At 37.0% G+C, this 17,404-nt stretch overlaps 1 protein-coding gene across 1 annotated transcript in view; it reads left to right on the top strand.

The window, feature by feature from the left end:
- LOC128202863 (uncharacterized) overlaps positions 1-17,404 on the top strand; it is a 43,695-nt gene that overhangs the window by 12,207 nt on the left and 14,084 nt on the right. The window contains exons 7-11 of the mRNA XM_052904024.1: positions 4,051-4,144; positions 5,524-5,604; positions 5,983-6,128; positions 11,411-11,448; positions 12,729-12,837. Of these exons, the coding sequence (XP_052759984.1) occupies positions 4,051-4,144; positions 5,524-5,604; positions 5,983-6,128; positions 11,411-11,448; positions 12,729-12,837 (468 nt within the window). The remainder of the gene's footprint in view (positions 1-4,050; positions 4,145-5,523; positions 5,605-5,982; positions 6,129-11,410; positions 11,449-12,728; positions 12,838-17,404) is intronic.

Raw genomic sequence — 17,404 nt, 5'->3', positions numbered from 1 at the left:
GTTCAAGCCCTAGTAGACTCATGGCATAGTGAATCTCATTCTCATACAGTCATAGTAGACTCATGGCATAGTGAACCTCATTCTCATACAGTCCCTCGCCTTGTGCCTCTAAACATGGTTTAGTTTTAAACTTTCGACATCTGTTTTTGTCCCTGTAGTTTTCACTGTACTACTTGATAACAAATATAAGAGGGAGAGAGAAGCAGAGAGATCGACACTCTTCATGCGAACATTAAACTTGCAATATCAGAGATGTATCACAAATGATGATTCCCAATTTATCTTATACTTACTGAACAATTTTATCTAACATTTGCCACCATTGTATTATAAGAGTGAGTATATTCATTCCATGCCCATTTCGGAAAATTATGAGCCTGCATTTTAATCAAGAAAATTGTTAAACAAATTGTTATTTGCTATTTGCTTTTTTAAATGAATGAAGTCACTGTTTCGCCTGAGAGCTAATAAAGGTGTAGTGGTTGTTATAACCAGCCATACCTATAAGTGGTTATAATGGCAAAAAACTCATACAACAATGTTATTGACAACCGGTAAACATGCCAAACACATCATATATTCACCCTACACGTCATCAAGTTCACAATAACACGCATTTAACAAAGCAACGGTTGTTCCCAAGTGAATACAAATAAGTGTTTGTGCGTGGCATGGACCTGTTAATGGTTCTCACTTTCCCTTTGTGTTTTACATGTATTCAGTGAATGACAATAATTGGGTTAAGTTAGTAAGTATACGTAGTGAATATATTAAGAAACAGACCAGAAATGATGGTATATTAAGACTAATTATGAAAACACATCATCTTAGTACATATATGGAAAAATCTATTCTTGTCACGTCTTGTGTAGACATAAATTTCATACTTTAAATAAATAAACGCCATGTTCTAATGTTAAATATTACAGATAGATACCATGTTTATTATTTTGTATGAGATTGATAACTTGATCACATTCAGTTGTATTATAAGTAATTGTATTACGTATGTTTTCACATATTTACATTTTTTTCATTATTTTGTTCTTATAAGATCAGATTTAAGTACAGATGGACTAACATAGAAATACTGTAAGATATAAGTTTTTAGGAAAATAACATCGACAAATACAAATTAGGGCGTTTTTGTTGATACCAAACCAGTTTCAGTTTTGGTGTCAATGATTTCAGCAGTTTCGAACTCGGTTTTGATAGATTGGCTTGAAGTAACATATGCATGGTTTTGTTTACAGTTTAAACAACATGGCGGAGCTACTGCATGTAGCCATTATTTCCAATTATAAATATAATCTTTATCATTTAGCTCATTTGCCCATTGTAAGGCATTGTTATCAAAAGGATTGAGTTTCAACAAACGTGGTTGATCACTTTCCACCATGTTGGTTTCAAAGTAAACTAGTTTTCGGATGGAACGAACCGATGAAACCGCCTCCGGTAGGGGTTTCAATAGTTTCATAAAACCGGTTTCGGTTTTCGTTAAAAAAAACGATAAAAATGGTTTTGGTTTTATTCGAAAATGTAACAACAAATGCACAGTTCGTGAAACCGAAATAAAACCGAAACCAGTTTATAACTAACAAAAACGCCCTATATAAGTGATATTCATATTGCGTAACATCCTGTTTGTATTCTGAACGGCTGAACAGAAACCCTCAATAAGACTGATATCTGCAAATCAGACCTGCGTGATGAAATCTCATACTCGTTGAAATACTGCAAACATAGTTTAGCACGTGTTTGTAAAATATTTAATTGGTGTTCATATCGGACAATTGAATTACGTTAATTAGGAGGAAGACGTAAATATGTTTATTCACTTGTGCGAGAATCCCCAATTCACCTTGATTTTTTTTTATTCCTGGCATCTATGTGCGTCTGTTTTTGAATTGAGACATTACTCTCGTGCGCTGTGAGTCAGCATAATCGCAGATCGTATAACCAGTGCATTGCAGTCATTTATTTAAAGTGACACTCGTATTAATAACATACACATATAGACACAAACATAATTTTAAGTGATAAACCTATAACAACATACGAAATAATGCTTTTATGCAATAGCAAATGACTGGCGCTAAAAGATATACAGTGATAAACTCAACGTTCGCCTTATAAGTTAGAAATACCATGTTTTCTGCACCTTTCTTCCAAATTAAACACAGTATCCTTCACAGAAACCATTCTTTTCTTCATATTTATTCTTTCATTTTGGTATATTAAAACAAATGTATTAATTGTGGGACATTATATTTGGGAGTAAGAGTGCATCTTTAAATTTTTTAAAAATTATTAGAAAAATTGAAATAAGCCTTCTCTGTGGGTTGAAGTGAAAACTGTTCTCAATTGCTGTATGCGCATATAAACGCAATGTAGTATCTGTATTTCCTCAAGACTCCGATAAAGCAAGTCTGAGATCGCAGTGTAGATATTTATGTTGCTGTCCTTTACTATCATTGCAAAAGATTCTTGAAAACAGAGCACATACAGCTTTTAGTTTGTAGCAGATAGTTTTAATCAAACGATATTGCTGTTTCTCCCACCTCAGATAAGTAGATCCAATAATTTAACCATGCTAGAAATTCTTATCTTGCCCACGGGCGAAGATAAAATGCCCGTATGAAACTCCTTTTTAATGGTCACCACATTGTAATTACCTCCCTTGTTGAAGAATGTCGTCTGTTGCATCATGGAAACCTCATCTTGTTGCAATATTTAGAACGCTAATTAATTATTTCTCGCTTCAAATGTCACCATAAAACAGTTTTCATGCACCTTTCAAGAAATAATGCTACAATCTCCTTAAAACTATTTAAAGACCGATTTGATAATTAACATAATCTAAATCACTGCGCGCATATCCATGACAACCACGAATTATCGCATATCCATACGCAATTATTTTCACTAAGCCCACAAGAGTTCCAGCAAAAAATACATTTTTGCTCAATTTTGTTTAACTGAGGTGAGAGAAAAAGCATCTACCATAGCCGCTCGTGTAAGATATGTTCATCCCGAACCTCGCGCAGTGTGTTTTGCGGAAACTTGGTAAACCTCGTTTCCGTAAAACACCCTACGCTCGGGTCGGAATGAACATATCTTACACTCTCGGCCATGGAAGATACTTATATTCCGTACCGGCGATGGCAGATGTGTTTCAGAAGCATAGGTAATAGAATCGGTTCGGGATGTCGGTATATATGCAGTAACGTTTTACCTTCCATTGTTGTTCCTCCCCACCCAGACTGATACTATTACCTATGGTTCGGAAAAACAACGTAAATCTAAAGAAGAAATCAGCAGACACGAGTAAATGAAATTGCCCGCGACCTGTAGCACCAGCTTATATTATAGAACAGAGATAACCGAATAAATGTCTTATATATTCTATCGTCAATTGACAAATTTTCACGCGAAATAACATTGATATCTAGTGTTTCATGATCCAAACATCATATTTGGGAAGAAAGGAAGAAAGTTCCACTTGGGTACTATACATATAACAACGTCAGAAAAGGGTTTCGATTCAAATAAGAAAAATAAAATTGGATTAACGTAACCACTGTGTATTCGATAAAATGACAACACCCTGTGAAGTTTTTTAAATTACAAACAAATCAGGCTCAAAGCCTACAAAGATGAAAAGTAACCAATGGTCTGAGATGGTTTAACTATGCTTTGATTCACTGGCGTGTGTTATAAAAATAAAACAAAAACATGAAGACTAAGTAGTAATCCCCGAATTGATGTAATTGCCCTTTAATATCATACATTTTTGCTCACAAGTATTTTTTTATAAAACAAGTTCCTTTTATTGAGTGGTACTGTCGTCTCTTTTTCTGAATGATCCTTACTAAAAAAATGTAAAATATATCCTACGTCAAAACATTTGCTTAAACGATTAGAAGTGCGGTTTATAAAATGTGTGTTAAGTGTTCTGAATTAATGGGTAAAGAACTTAGTTATGGTACAGAAAAAAATACAAACATCATAATTATGTTTATTTTTTCCTTTCTATACAACTGTATTCAGGTGGAAGTCCAGGGTGGGCGGCGATACTGACCAGCAGAGGGTGGACAATGCGTTTGAGGCCATGCACGAGTTCTACCTGTTTGTTGTTAATGGGGTAAGACATGTGTTAGTAATTCATATTGTTTGTTCTTGAGGCATTTGTGTAGAAAAAGAACATCTTGTTGTAGGATTTGTATTTTGTTATGACCCCAGAACCATCCGATATGCTTAACGATGATAACACACTGAATTACGTTTTTGACTAGTCGTATAAGAAATTTATACTTAAGTATACTAACTTTTTAAAATGACGCATCATTTTATATAACAAACTCTGCTTAGTTGTTTTAATTACACATACAGCGACACTTTATATCCCTTAAACAGTTATATATTTTCAAAGCGAAAACCTGGCAATATTTGAGTTGTATATAATATTAGTTATATTCAAATATAGTTCACTTGTATATTAAACAGTTCACTAGCACACTTGTTGTGATAATATATCACTGCCTTTTTGTTTTCTTTTTGGCACTCTCTAATTGGTTGAAGAATAAGTTAAAATTGACTCAAAAGCTTCGTAACACCAAAGTCAGTCCAGATAAATAGACGAATGCTTGCACACTACGGGGCATGTTTCAAATAAGTATTATATTCCTAGCTATAATTATCTGGGGCAATATCAATAACTTTATCATTAATCTTATTGAGCTTAAAGACATCAAATATGTAGCAACAAAAAAGCGTTGAGAATAAGACAATTCAATTAACGACTTGAATCGACTTACATTTTACTGAAACGCACCCCCTCCTCCTCCCCAATGCAAAGATCAGCAGCTCTTTGTCACTCGCCTTTTCGTAGAACATAAGGAAAGGCTACTTACGGTGTTCCTGTGTTTTAAAATTGTATAATTATGTTATTCGCCCAGAGTATATTTCTGTTCGTTTTTACTGCTTTTGAAGAGTCTTTGATAACTTATTATCGTTTGAGTTTGTTGTTTTACTTGAGATAGCTCCGTATTTCCTTCTACATTCGGAATCATTCGGCCATTTTCTATTGAAAACAACCTCGGACTTATGCCGGTACATCAGTAGAATTAGCTCAAAGTTTTAACTCATTATCAATGAAGTGAGTGACTGCATAACTAATTAAGATTCCCTTCATTATGTTTAACTACAAAATTGAAATTACAACGCGATCTACTTACAGCGTAGTTAAAATGTAAAGATTTCTCACATTGTAAACCGTCCATATACATCTCGATGGAAAAAATGCAGAGGATTCGGAATGTTGCTTCTCCTTGATATTTAGATTGAATTAAGTTGTCTTTAGTTAACCCTAGAGCAAAACCTAATAGCATTTTAAGTAACAATTATGGCAAAATATGAACACATATTCATAGAAACAAATGAGCTGTTTACCAATTAAATACACATTACAAAACCATTAACAACTACATGGATATAATATGGATAGTTATGTACTTTCTTTAGATGGACATTAGGTTCCAGACAGCAACTGGTTCAGATGGTCCACCGCTCAGGGTGTCACTGGCCTCCCTCCTTGTTTCCACGGTAAAAATTGTGTTATTAGCCAGTCGGTTTTCTTTGAGAATGACATTTGATGGAAACTCAGGAATTATAATGCTAATTTGGAATACAAAACGGTCATATAGAAATACTGTGAATGTCGTTATCGATGCTTTTTTTACTTTACTTTAAACGATTGTTGAATAACATCCATAATTGATCCCTTTTCGCCTTAAGAAATATTAACCTATATAAGTTATAACCATCTTCACTGTTGTTGTTTTTCTCAGAATGATTTTCCTAAGGCATGTTATAAAACCATACCGAACGTTATGCATTCAATAAGATGCGAAAATAATAGATACGTTGAGTCTCCTGACATTGCCCCGTTTCTCCACTAACATTGTTGAAATACTCTCGCAGGAGGAGGCGACATCACCATGGTTACACAACAACATGCTTAGCGACAATACTGTAGACGACGCCGGTGTGCTCCTAGATTTCGCCATGTGGAAGAGCTCCGTTAACCAGTATCTACCTGGTCACGATCATGCGGGGCTTTTTACGGGGTAATGTTGTTGTATTTGCTCTTGATGCTCTTTAATTTATCTTCATTTAAAAAACCCATGTAGATGTAATCATGTCACATTAAATTATTGTCTTAGTTGAAACAATAATGGTTATTAAACGGATTGTGGGGAAAATACTAAAAAAAAATACTATTCCACTGTTTGAAACAGTGAAATATCACTTTTATTTCACTGATTAATCTCTAAAAACCAGCATAAATAATAAAATGCAAGAATTAGTTGTATTACACGCGAAACAAGGAACGCCATGTAATTAAAGCATTTGAGTTGGCTAAAGGACATTGGACAATCATTGTATCTCTCCAAAGTTCAGATCCAGGAATGTGTATGATGTGTTGTTTTCAATTATCACCATGCTGACAAAAACTAGATTGTTCCAGCTGTATGCCTTGAATTCCATTGTTATCGTGTTAAGACACAATTATATGGATTCACAATGTTAATGTAAGAATCCTTACAATATATAACATTCCCATTTATATTTTGTATGACATCTGTAAGTTAATTTCGTCGAGTTAATACATTTTATTACAATCAACACCCACACTGTCTGGGAGTTAGCATGCTGACCGTCCTGACAGAAAATTGAATGCCTTGATCGTCACTATCATTCTTTTAAGAGACACTTGATAATGGTTTCACACAGTTCTTTCAATGTATACTTACCCAGTGTGTGTATACCACGTGATAAATTACATCATATATGCTACGTCGAAAGGCAACATTTGGCTTAAAATGAACACTTAAAACAATGATAGCTTTTCTTTTACTACACCATTTAAATAGAACAAATGGCAATTTAACGCCGCTTTATGAGCCAAGCCTCCGTTGTATTATTGGACATTGATAGTGTGATTAGTTTCATCAAATACTTCGACAAACCTGTTTGCAAAGTAATGTTTTGACAGTGGTACGTCAGACGGCCGTATTGTGAAAATGTTTGTGAAAGTGTTTTAAGAAACAAAACTCTCAATCAAAGGCTGGTAAAAGACAGGTGGGGCTCCGTAAGCGGCATAGACTGCGCTATGTTTCATTTAAAATGGTGAAGAAATAGGAAAGTTATCTTTGTGTAAAGTCTTCATTCGAATCAAAATATTGCCTTTCGACGTAGCATTTATGACGCAATTTATCACGTGGTATACACACACTGTTACCCTATATCTTGTATTACATCTGCACTTTTGTCGAGTTTACATAACTTTTTTTATAATTTTAGTAGCACACACTCACTGAATATTCAACATTCAATAACAGAAAATCAAGAAGGCAATATTCGATGAGGCTAAGTTAATATATATCACAGGGTTAACAATACATATAAATTATTGTACTAAAGCGTTCGCATTGCATTTCTCGGCTAATTCCGACTCGATTTATTTATTGTAATAGTAAGATGACATGAATTAAAATATATTTTATTAAGAATTGGTGGAGCGAGAGAGTAGCAAACGAGCCCTTCTAAATCATTAAGATTCATTTCAGGTTATCTAAATGATTTAGAACTCATTGGCTGACACATTGTAAACGCAAAATCTGACGCAGGGATCTGCGATTTCATTGGCTGTAAATGTAGGTTGTATTCTAAATCAGGTTGTGTTTGTCTGTGGTCGTTAATTTATTAGTGGATATGATGTTGTTGATTTAAACTTCATTTCTTCAAGTTTGTCATAGCTTCGATGAGGATTATATGTTAGAATTGCACGGACTGGTAAATGTTGGGGCAAATGTGGGGTAAAGCGCTCGTAAAATCATTCAGTTCTTACTAAGTCATCACTGAGTAGCTAGTTTAAACCCCCGGTGAGTTCATACTAAGTCTTCACTTATCGTGCCAGTTTAAACCCCAAGTGAGTTCTTACTTAATCTTCCTTGACCGTGTCAGTTTACACCCCCCTTCCTGTGAGTTCTTACTTAGTCTTCCTTGACCGTTCAAGTTTAACCCCAAGTGAGATCTTACCTAATCCTACCTGACCGTTCCAGTTTAACCCCAAGTGAGTAATTACTTAGTCCTCCCTGCCGTCCCAGTTTAACCCCAAGTGAAATATTAGCTAGTCATCCCTGACCGTTCCAGTTCAACCCCAAGTGTGTTCTTACCTAGTCATCCCTGACCGTTCCAGTTCAACCCCAAGTGTGTTCTTACCTAGTCCTCCCTGACCGATCCAGTTTAACCCCAAGTGTGTTCTTACCTAGTCCTCTCTGACCGTTCCAGTATAACCCCAAGTTTGTTCTTACCTAGTCCTCCCTGACCGTTCCAGTTCAACCCCAAGTGAGTTCTTACTAAGTCTTACCTGACCGTTCCAGTTCAACCCCAAGTGCGTTCTTACCTAGTCCTCCCTGACCGTTCCAGTTCAACCCCAAGTGAGTTCTTACTTAATCTTCCCTGACCGTTCCAGTTCAACCCCAAGTGAGTTCTTACCTAGTACTCTCTGACCGTTCCAGTTTAACCCCAAGTGTGTTCTTACTTAGTCCTCCCTGACCGTTCCAGTTCAACCCCAAGTGAGTTCTTACCTAGTCCTCTCTGACCGTTCCAGTTTAACCCCAAGTGTGTTCTTACCTAGTCCTCTCTGACCGTTCCAGTTAAATCCAAGTTTGTTCTTACCTAGTCCTCCCTGACCGTTCCAGTTCAACCCCAAGTGAGTCATTACCTAGTCCTCCCTGGCCGTTCCAGTTTAACTCCAAGTGTGTTCTTACCTAGTCCTCTCTGACCGTTCCAGTTTAACTCCAAGTTTGTTCTTACCTAGTCCTCCCTGACCGTTCCAGTTCAACCCCAAGTGAGTTCTTACTAAGTCTTACCTGACCGTTCCAGTTCAACCCCAAGTGAGTTCTTACTTAATCCTCCCTGACCGTTCCAGTTCAACCCCAAGTGAGTTCTTACTTAATCTTTCCTGACCGTGTCAGTTTACACCCACCCCCTCCTGTGAGTTCTTACTTAGTCTTCCCTGACCGTTCAAGTTAAACCCCAAGTGAGATCTTACCTAATCCTACCTGACCGTTCCAGTTTAACCCCAAGTGAGTTCTTACCTAGTCCTCCCTGGCCTTCCAGTTTAACCCCAGGTGAGTTCTTACTTAGTCCTCCCTGACCGTTCCAGTGTAACCCCAAGTGAGTAATTACTTAGTCCTCCCTGACCGTTCCAGTTTAACCCCAAGTGAAATATTACCTAGTCATCCCTGACCGTTCCAGTTCAACCCCAAGTGTGTTCTTACCTAGTCTTACCTGACCGTTCCAGTTCAACCCCAAGTGTGTTCTTACCTAGTCCTCTCTGACCGTTCCAGTTTAACCCCAAGTGTGTTCTTACTTAGTCCTCCCTGACCGTTCCAGTTCAACCCCAAGTGAGTTCTTACCTAGTCCTCTCTGACCGTTCCAGTTTAACCCCAAGTTTGTTCTTACCTAGTCCTCCCTGGCCGTTCCAGTTTAACCCCAAGTTTGTTCTTACCTAGTCCTCCCTGACCGTTCCATTTTAACCCCAAGTGAGTTCTTACCAAGTCCTCCCTGACCGTTCCAGTTCAACCCCAAGTGAGTTATTACCTAGTCCTCCCTGGCCGTTCCAGTTTAACCCCAAGTGAGTTCTTACTTAGTCCTCCCTGACCGTTCCAGTTTAACCCCAAGTTTGTTCTTACTTAGTCCTCCCTGACCGTTCCAGTTTAACCCCAAGTGTGTTCTTACTTAGTCCTCCCTGACCGTTCCAGTTTAACCCCAAGTGTGTTCTTATTAGCCCTCTCTGACCGTTCCAGTTTTACCCCAAGTTTGTTCTTACCTAGTCCTCCCTGACCGTTCCAGTTTAACCCCAAGTTTGTTCTTACCTAGTCCTCCCTGACCGTTCCAGTTTAACCCCAAGTGAGATCTTGCCTAGTCCTCTCTGACCGTTCCAGTTTAACACCAAGTGAGATCTTACCTAGTCCTCCCTGGCCGTTCCAGTTTAACCCCAAGTGAAATATTATCTAGTCCTCCCTGACCGTTCCAGTTTAACCTCAAGTGCAATATTACCTAGTCCTCCCTGACCATTCCAGTTTAACCCCAAGTGAGATCTTACCTAGTCCTCCCTGACCGTTCCAGTTCAACCCTAAGTGAGTTCTTACTAGTCCTCCCTGGCCGTTTCAGTTTAACCCCAAGTGAGTTCTTACTTTTTCCTCCCTGACCGTTCCAGTTTAACCCCAAGTGTGTTCTTACCTAGTCCTCCCTGACCGTTCCAGTTTAACCCCAAGTTTGTTCTTACCTAGTCCTCCCGGGCCGTTCCAGTTTAACCCCAAGTGAGATCTTACCTAGTCCTCCCTGACCGATCCAGTTTAACCCCAAGTGTGTTCTTACCTAGTCCTCCCGGACCGTTCCAGTTTAACCCCAATCGAGATCTTACCTAGTCCTCCCTGACCGTTCCAGTTTACCTCCAAGTTTGTTCTTACCTAGTCCTCCCTGACCGTTCCAGTTCAACCCCAAGTGAGTTCTTACTTAGTCCTCCCTGACCATTCCAGTTAAACCCCAAGTGAGATCTTACTTAGTCCTCCCTGACCGTTCCAGTTTAACCCCAAGTGAGTTCTTACTTAATCCTCCCTGACCGTTCCAGTTCAACCCCAAGTGAGTTCTTACCTAGTCCTCCCTGACCGTTCCAGTTCAACCCCAAGTGAGGTCTTACCTAGTCCTCCCTGACCGTTCCAGTTCAACCCCAAGTGAGTTCTTACTTAGTCCTCCCTGACCGTTCCAGTTTAACCCCAAGTGAAATATTACCACCGCTCCAGTTTAACCCCAAGTGAAATATTACCTAGTCCTCCCTGACCGTTCCAGTTTAGTAGCCGTAGTCGTTTCATCATTTAAGAAGTTTCTATAACTCTTTTAGTGCAGTTTCGTTTTAAGACGTACAGAGATACGGATGTCGGTTAATATAACTATTGTTATAGAACAATTGTTGTAGCTATCGTGTCCACAAAAAGATTTATAAAAGCAGCACAAACTTACATTTCAATGAGTAATGTACTTCACCTTCAAATCGCAGGTCTTATTAAACCTATCTTTTTTTATAAAATCTTTTTTGATTTACGTATGTAGTTTGATTTACGTATGTAGATGTTATATATTCGATATAAAGGGTTATTTTGGGTGATTTGGTTATTTAGTATTGTATATGCATCGATTTATCTAAAAACACTACATTGTATAGTTATTTGTCAACCTAGGCTATTACAATTTGAATAATATGCAAATAAATATATAGGTAGGTGAAAGCAATTATGGTTAAAGTACTTAGCATTTTTCTTTCGCATTTTATTTGCAGATTTGATATTTCCACGTCGACCTCGACCAATCCAATAGGTAAAGCTGACTTTCTTCTACATTAGTAAACAAGTAATCATAAAAGGACTTTTTCTGGCAATTTGGACCTTGACTTTGCTTTTTTAACCATTCAAACACCCTAAATTGAGAAAATAGTCCAAAATTGCATCGCTTCGTACCAAGGCGGCCGGGTTAGATTCCCAGCCAATGCGCATGTGAGTATAAAGTGATCACCAAGTCGGACAAGTGGGTTTTCTGCGGGTACCCCGGTTTCATCCACAACACAAGACCACACTCTCGCGCAGCATTGTGCCAAAGAGAGTGACTTAGTTTAAGTTAATATGATAACTTTCTTCACAATCGTAAAATTTATAAAGTTTTAACTTTACACTTAAATCACATGACTGTCGTGACTGAGAAGTGTGCAAATGCTTAAGAAACGTTTCTATTGGGAATGCATTGTCATATTCTGACCCGTGAAGTAAAAGGCATGCAGCTTAAAAGATAAATATAACAACTAAAAACTTTCTTAAAAAGAATCATAACTTTTCAATATTTTGCGGCCATTATACATAGTGTTTCATACAAGCCGTAGTAAGTCTAAATCTCTACAGACAGTTGAATTTATAACGAAACGTTGTTTCTCATTTACTTTTTCTGTATGAATGAAAATCTGCCAGGCCCCAATATCACAAAATACTTAAATCTCAAACTCAGTCTCAACACATTTTACCACACAGCATCAAAGCCTTATAAAAAATCGTAAATTTCACACCATTTAAGAGCTCATTCTTTCATAGACTATGTTGATTAAAAACCTTGATCAAGATTCCGAAGAAGAATTGTTCTTCATAAAAAAACATAAACTGTAATTGAGTACATCTCAATGTTTTAAGCTCAAAAATACTTTTTGCTCTAGAACAGGTTTCTTTGAAACATTGACAATACAATATATCAGGAAATGGACTTTAGTGAAAGTAAAAACATACAAGACTTTGTAATATACTATGCTTTTATATGGTAAAATGAGTTGAGACTGAAATTGAGATTTGACCTAAATATTTTTGTGATGTTGGGCCAGGTTTCGAACTTAAACGACAGAGGAGTGTGGATGGTGTTCCTGTTCAAATTTTTGTTTCTTAAGTATGTCTAATTTTCATATAGAATAAAGCATGCATGCACAATATCATAGTTTGGCAAATTTTAGGTTGCACTTGAAATGTACAGCTTTAGGCTACACCAAAAAAATCGTATTGTATTCATTTTTGTTAGATGTTGCTGTTCTCCATTGTAATACATTAGTATCTACCTCGTTTCAGGTATGGGTTATCTCAACTCGATTTGCCACGAGTCCTGGGCTGTGTCAGAGATAGAGGAGACATACAATGCCATTTCTATCCACATTGCCGCTCACGAACTTGGCCACAAGTAAGACACTTTGAATAAGTATTTGCCTAAACACTTGATTACAAGAATAGAAATATAGAGTTAATTCTCAAAAAGGTATGACACTGTCTTTTTAACGATGCTAGAAAAGTTACAAACTTAGCTGCTAGGAAGGCAATTACATTATTAGTAGTATTTCGTCCGGTTAGCACCGTGGTAAGCCCACTCGTTTTAATCCATAGGCGACCCGGGTTTGATTCTCGGCCTGTGCGCATGTGAGTTTGGTTTGTGCTCACCAAGCCGGACACGATAGTTTTCTTTTGGTTCCGATATCGACTTGGTGAAAGTTAATATAGCTGTCTTTACAGTCGTAAAATAAATGGTGTTCAAACTAAAAACCTAAGTAATTTCTAAGCCATAGGTTTAGTAGCGATGGGTATCCCTTATTATTGTACAATTAAAGAAACTTATAATTACTTGCTAGGGGTCGTCCCTGTATCCTCAGTTCTAATATTGAAAACTAAAAGACAAAATGTTTTTAACAACCATGGTAATACATGTACAATGAAAACTTAGTTCACAAGCCAAAAAACGCCCACTGAAATCTTGTTAGTTCAGCACCATGATCACACGCAAAAATACAAACAAATGTCAAAATCAATATACAGACTATATAACAACTATCATCTCAAACACACACATTGAGAAAGTATTGACGTTGTTGCCTCAGAACGGTCAACACACAGCAGAATCCATTTTGGAATAAAGCCGATTCGTTCAAGATATGTTGAAGCCTTTTTAAGTGACCTTTCCCCCATACCACTTAATAGGGGGTATTGCACAATGCGGTTTATTGGTCCTTGCGTAAATTGCCGTCTGGTGTACGTTATCAGATTTCATTATATATTGATATGTAAAAGCATAACCTATGCAAACCCTTTTCTCTGAACACAGCAGTAAATGGTATTTGCCAATATACAATGCACAGGAAGTTTGGCACCTTGCTGCGACACCTAGGCAATAACTGGGGGGGGGGGTGAAAAGTTGACGTGTTGATTACCTTTAACAAGGCATTTAAGCGCCCAATGACACACACACAGAATTATTTAGAGGACAAACAGATTCAGGACACAAATTTACAAAGGAATTGCAAAACTACCTGAACTCGAAAAAACTCTACGATCAAATGTATATTCTGCAGATAAATTAATCCGCCCGAATATCCGCCCGAAGGAACACGACGGCTTTCGGTTACATATCAATGCTGAACTACTTATGACGGTGTATTTCGTAGACACACTTGGTCATATCTTTAAAACACTCAGTAACATGTGGTCACTAGAGGGGCAATTGGATTTACATATGGGCTCAGTCAGAGGTGATAACTCTTGACAGCACTTTGTGTTTAAAACGGTTGTTGGCGTCCTTTTGGCCATTCCGATCAAACAATGCTGCAAAAACTAAACTCTTTAGCAAATCTAACTTATTCACCAAAACTAAACACACCACGAAGCTTAACTATCAAGCCAAATTTTATTATTCAACAAAACTAAACTCAGTAAGACATAACAACCATGCAAACCATAGATGTACAGACAAACTATTCAGTAGAAAATCCTTCTAAGAGATAAATACTGAGACAGTTTTACCTTTTAGAACGCAATACTTTGCCTCTTTTCAGGGAAACCTTTTTTTCTTAAATAAGCATATGTCCCTTGGCATTGACATATGTTGGGTTTCATTTAATGAGCTATTCCGCTCTAACGGCCAAATGTACATTAAGAATGTACCACTGAGCAGGAATAATTAACAGTCATTGACTTTGAATGTTTGAGGTGTGTTTCTTTTCCAGGGTGATTTTATGTAAGTTACGTCGAAACGAACAGACAAATGGTCTGAGATGCTTATTGCTTGTCCGGTTAGAGCACTCGCTTCTCACCAAGGCGACCCGGGTTCGATTCCCGGCCTGGGCGCATGTGAGTTTGGTTAGTGGTCACCAAGCAGGACAAATGGGTTTTCTCCGGGTACTACGTTTTTCCCCACAACACAAGACCACACTCTCGCGCAACATCGTGCCAACGAGAGTGATTAATATAAGTTGCAATAGATTGTTTCACAATCGTTCTAAAATTAAATAAGTTTAAACTAAATGGTCTGAGATAAATTGAATGTGAAAATGAGCATCAAACATTCGTTTACTTAGGGAAATGCAGATACCGCACCCAAGATTAAGTCCCTATTCTAAAGTAAAGTGTACAAAGGAGTCCAGTCCAGACACAAACACAAAACAATATTCATACAACAGGGTTTCAGCTAAGTTTGGGAATGAGCCAATTTTTGCATTAATGTCAGTTTTGACAGTTTTGTAAACAATTGAGACATGTTCTTTAGTGAGTTGTCTTATTTAACTGAATTAAAGGTATTGATGTCAAAATCATCTGATTCTGAGACAAGTAAATAAAGGTCAAAACTGACCATCTCTGAGAGTATGAGCTGTGCAGTTTTTGCATTAAGCAGTTGAATTAACGTGTACTTGGCCTATTGATATAATAATAAGCTAGAGTCTCTTTCCTTCCGTCGTTACATACATTACACACAATCATAGAATGAAATTCGTTCTCTTAAGTGACACTCTTATTCAAAATCAATACATACACATGTATAACGAACATAAATTTTGAGTGATAAACCTTTAACTACTTACTAAATAATGCATTCATGGAAATATTAATTACTGATAACAATATTGAAACCGTGTATTCAATAGCTGAAAACACCAAAAAATTAAATGATTGGTGAATGCTAAAAGACTTACTGTGATTTACTATCGTGTATAGGGTAGAAATACCGTGTTCTATGCACCTTAAGTTGGTATCCTTCATAAGAACCATTGTTTTTGACATTTTTACATCCTTTTGAATAAACTTAAACTATTGTATTAATAATTGTAAATCTTATTTGGGAGTAAGAGTGCATCTTTAATAAATTACATTATATAGTTCACTTTTTCTATCTTGTCTCGCTACACCTGATAATATACCTCTCCCATTCTTTTTTATTTATGTGAGGATAACCTTAATTTCGATATAGCTAGTCTTTGCTTAAGTTCTCTAACACAGTCAAATAATCACTTATTTTAATGTTAAACTTCAGTTCACGAAACAATGTTAATCCGCTTGACGTGTTAACGGCTTCTCTCCACTGGGTAATGTAAAAGTCTTTAAGCCTGACTATAAATTGGGAAATAATCATTCACATTAATAACAGAGTCTCTAAACATCCATTGATAATAATTATGTCATTCCTATTCATTTGGTTTAGATTTCTCTGACCACTGTGCCAGTTTATAATATGGTTTATAATATTGGGGGCACTAAAACACGACATGATTCCCATATTATTTCCTCATATTGGGGGCACTAAAACACGACATGATTCCCATATTATTTCCTCTTATTGGGGGCACTAAAACACGACATGATTCCCATATTATTTCCTCATATTGGGGGCACTAAAACACGACATGATTCCCATTTTCAGGAACTTACACATCATCACATCTTTAACAAATACAGACTTTTTTTTGTCTTCGTGCTATAAATTATTATGTTTTCCCAGTTCTATATTGTATTTATAATTTGAACCTATGAAACTCGCTAGTGCCTGTCTTATCTTAAAAATGGTCAATTTATGTGTGTGTTTTCAGAGAGAAACAGATATTTAAGATGTGTGTAAGTGTCGCACCAACATGACTAATATAATTTATTATCTATATTTTTGGGCATGTTTTGTGTCATGCAAACAGTTACACGCTGTTTGAAAGAACACACGAACATATGAACATCGCAAGCCAAAGAGACCTGGTCATACCCTTAACCGACCCGAAAAACAAATGTTTTACGCTAGTTGCAATTGTTCACCTATACATAACTATTTCAGCAGCATATGGCAATTATGGGTATCTATGGTTTGGCTTCTGTAATACATTTTATCGATATTTGATGTTTAGAAAATTCTACCTTTGAATGCACCATATTACAGACTGGAATTTACTCTACCTCAAAAATATGTTTACAAACTTTGAATGCACCATTTTCTAGACTCATATTCGTCTATGGGGTAACCACACTATCTCGTTTGAATGAATCCGGATATGTCAAATAACCGAACCTTTTTTCATTGTTCTATGGTGAATAGTGGCTTTGCCTATAGCTTTATGTAATTAAAAGCCCATGTAAGAATTCACAGATACAGTATTAACCTGTTAACCATTAATAAAACCATTTCGTCATAACGTATCTTCCCGCCATTCGTACAGACAATTATTTCTGTAGTCTTGAATGCCAGTATCCTGAATTAAGCAAGATATGGCATTGAGTTGTAACTTGAGTATTTGCTGTATCTGCGCAATTTGCCGCAGCGTCCGTGTATATAAGACTGAAAATTTCTGGGATATTATCGGTTATTAAAATACAATTTCTGCAATTGCCCCTTAGCTGTTGATGTAACCAGAAAAAAATATCATCGGTGAATTGAGATCCCCCTGACTGATGCCTACATGGTTGGGTAAAGATAATTATTTTACCAATTACATGTGCGCGAAGTTTCG

The sequence above is a fragment of the Mya arenaria genome, chromosome 9 (assembly GCF_026914265.1).
Source record: "Mya arenaria isolate MELC-2E11 chromosome 9, ASM2691426v1".
In the NCBI taxonomy this organism is placed as follows: Eukaryota; Metazoa; Mollusca; class Bivalvia; order Myida; family Myidae; genus Mya; species Mya arenaria.
This window is presented reverse-complemented; position numbering and strand designations above follow the sequence as displayed.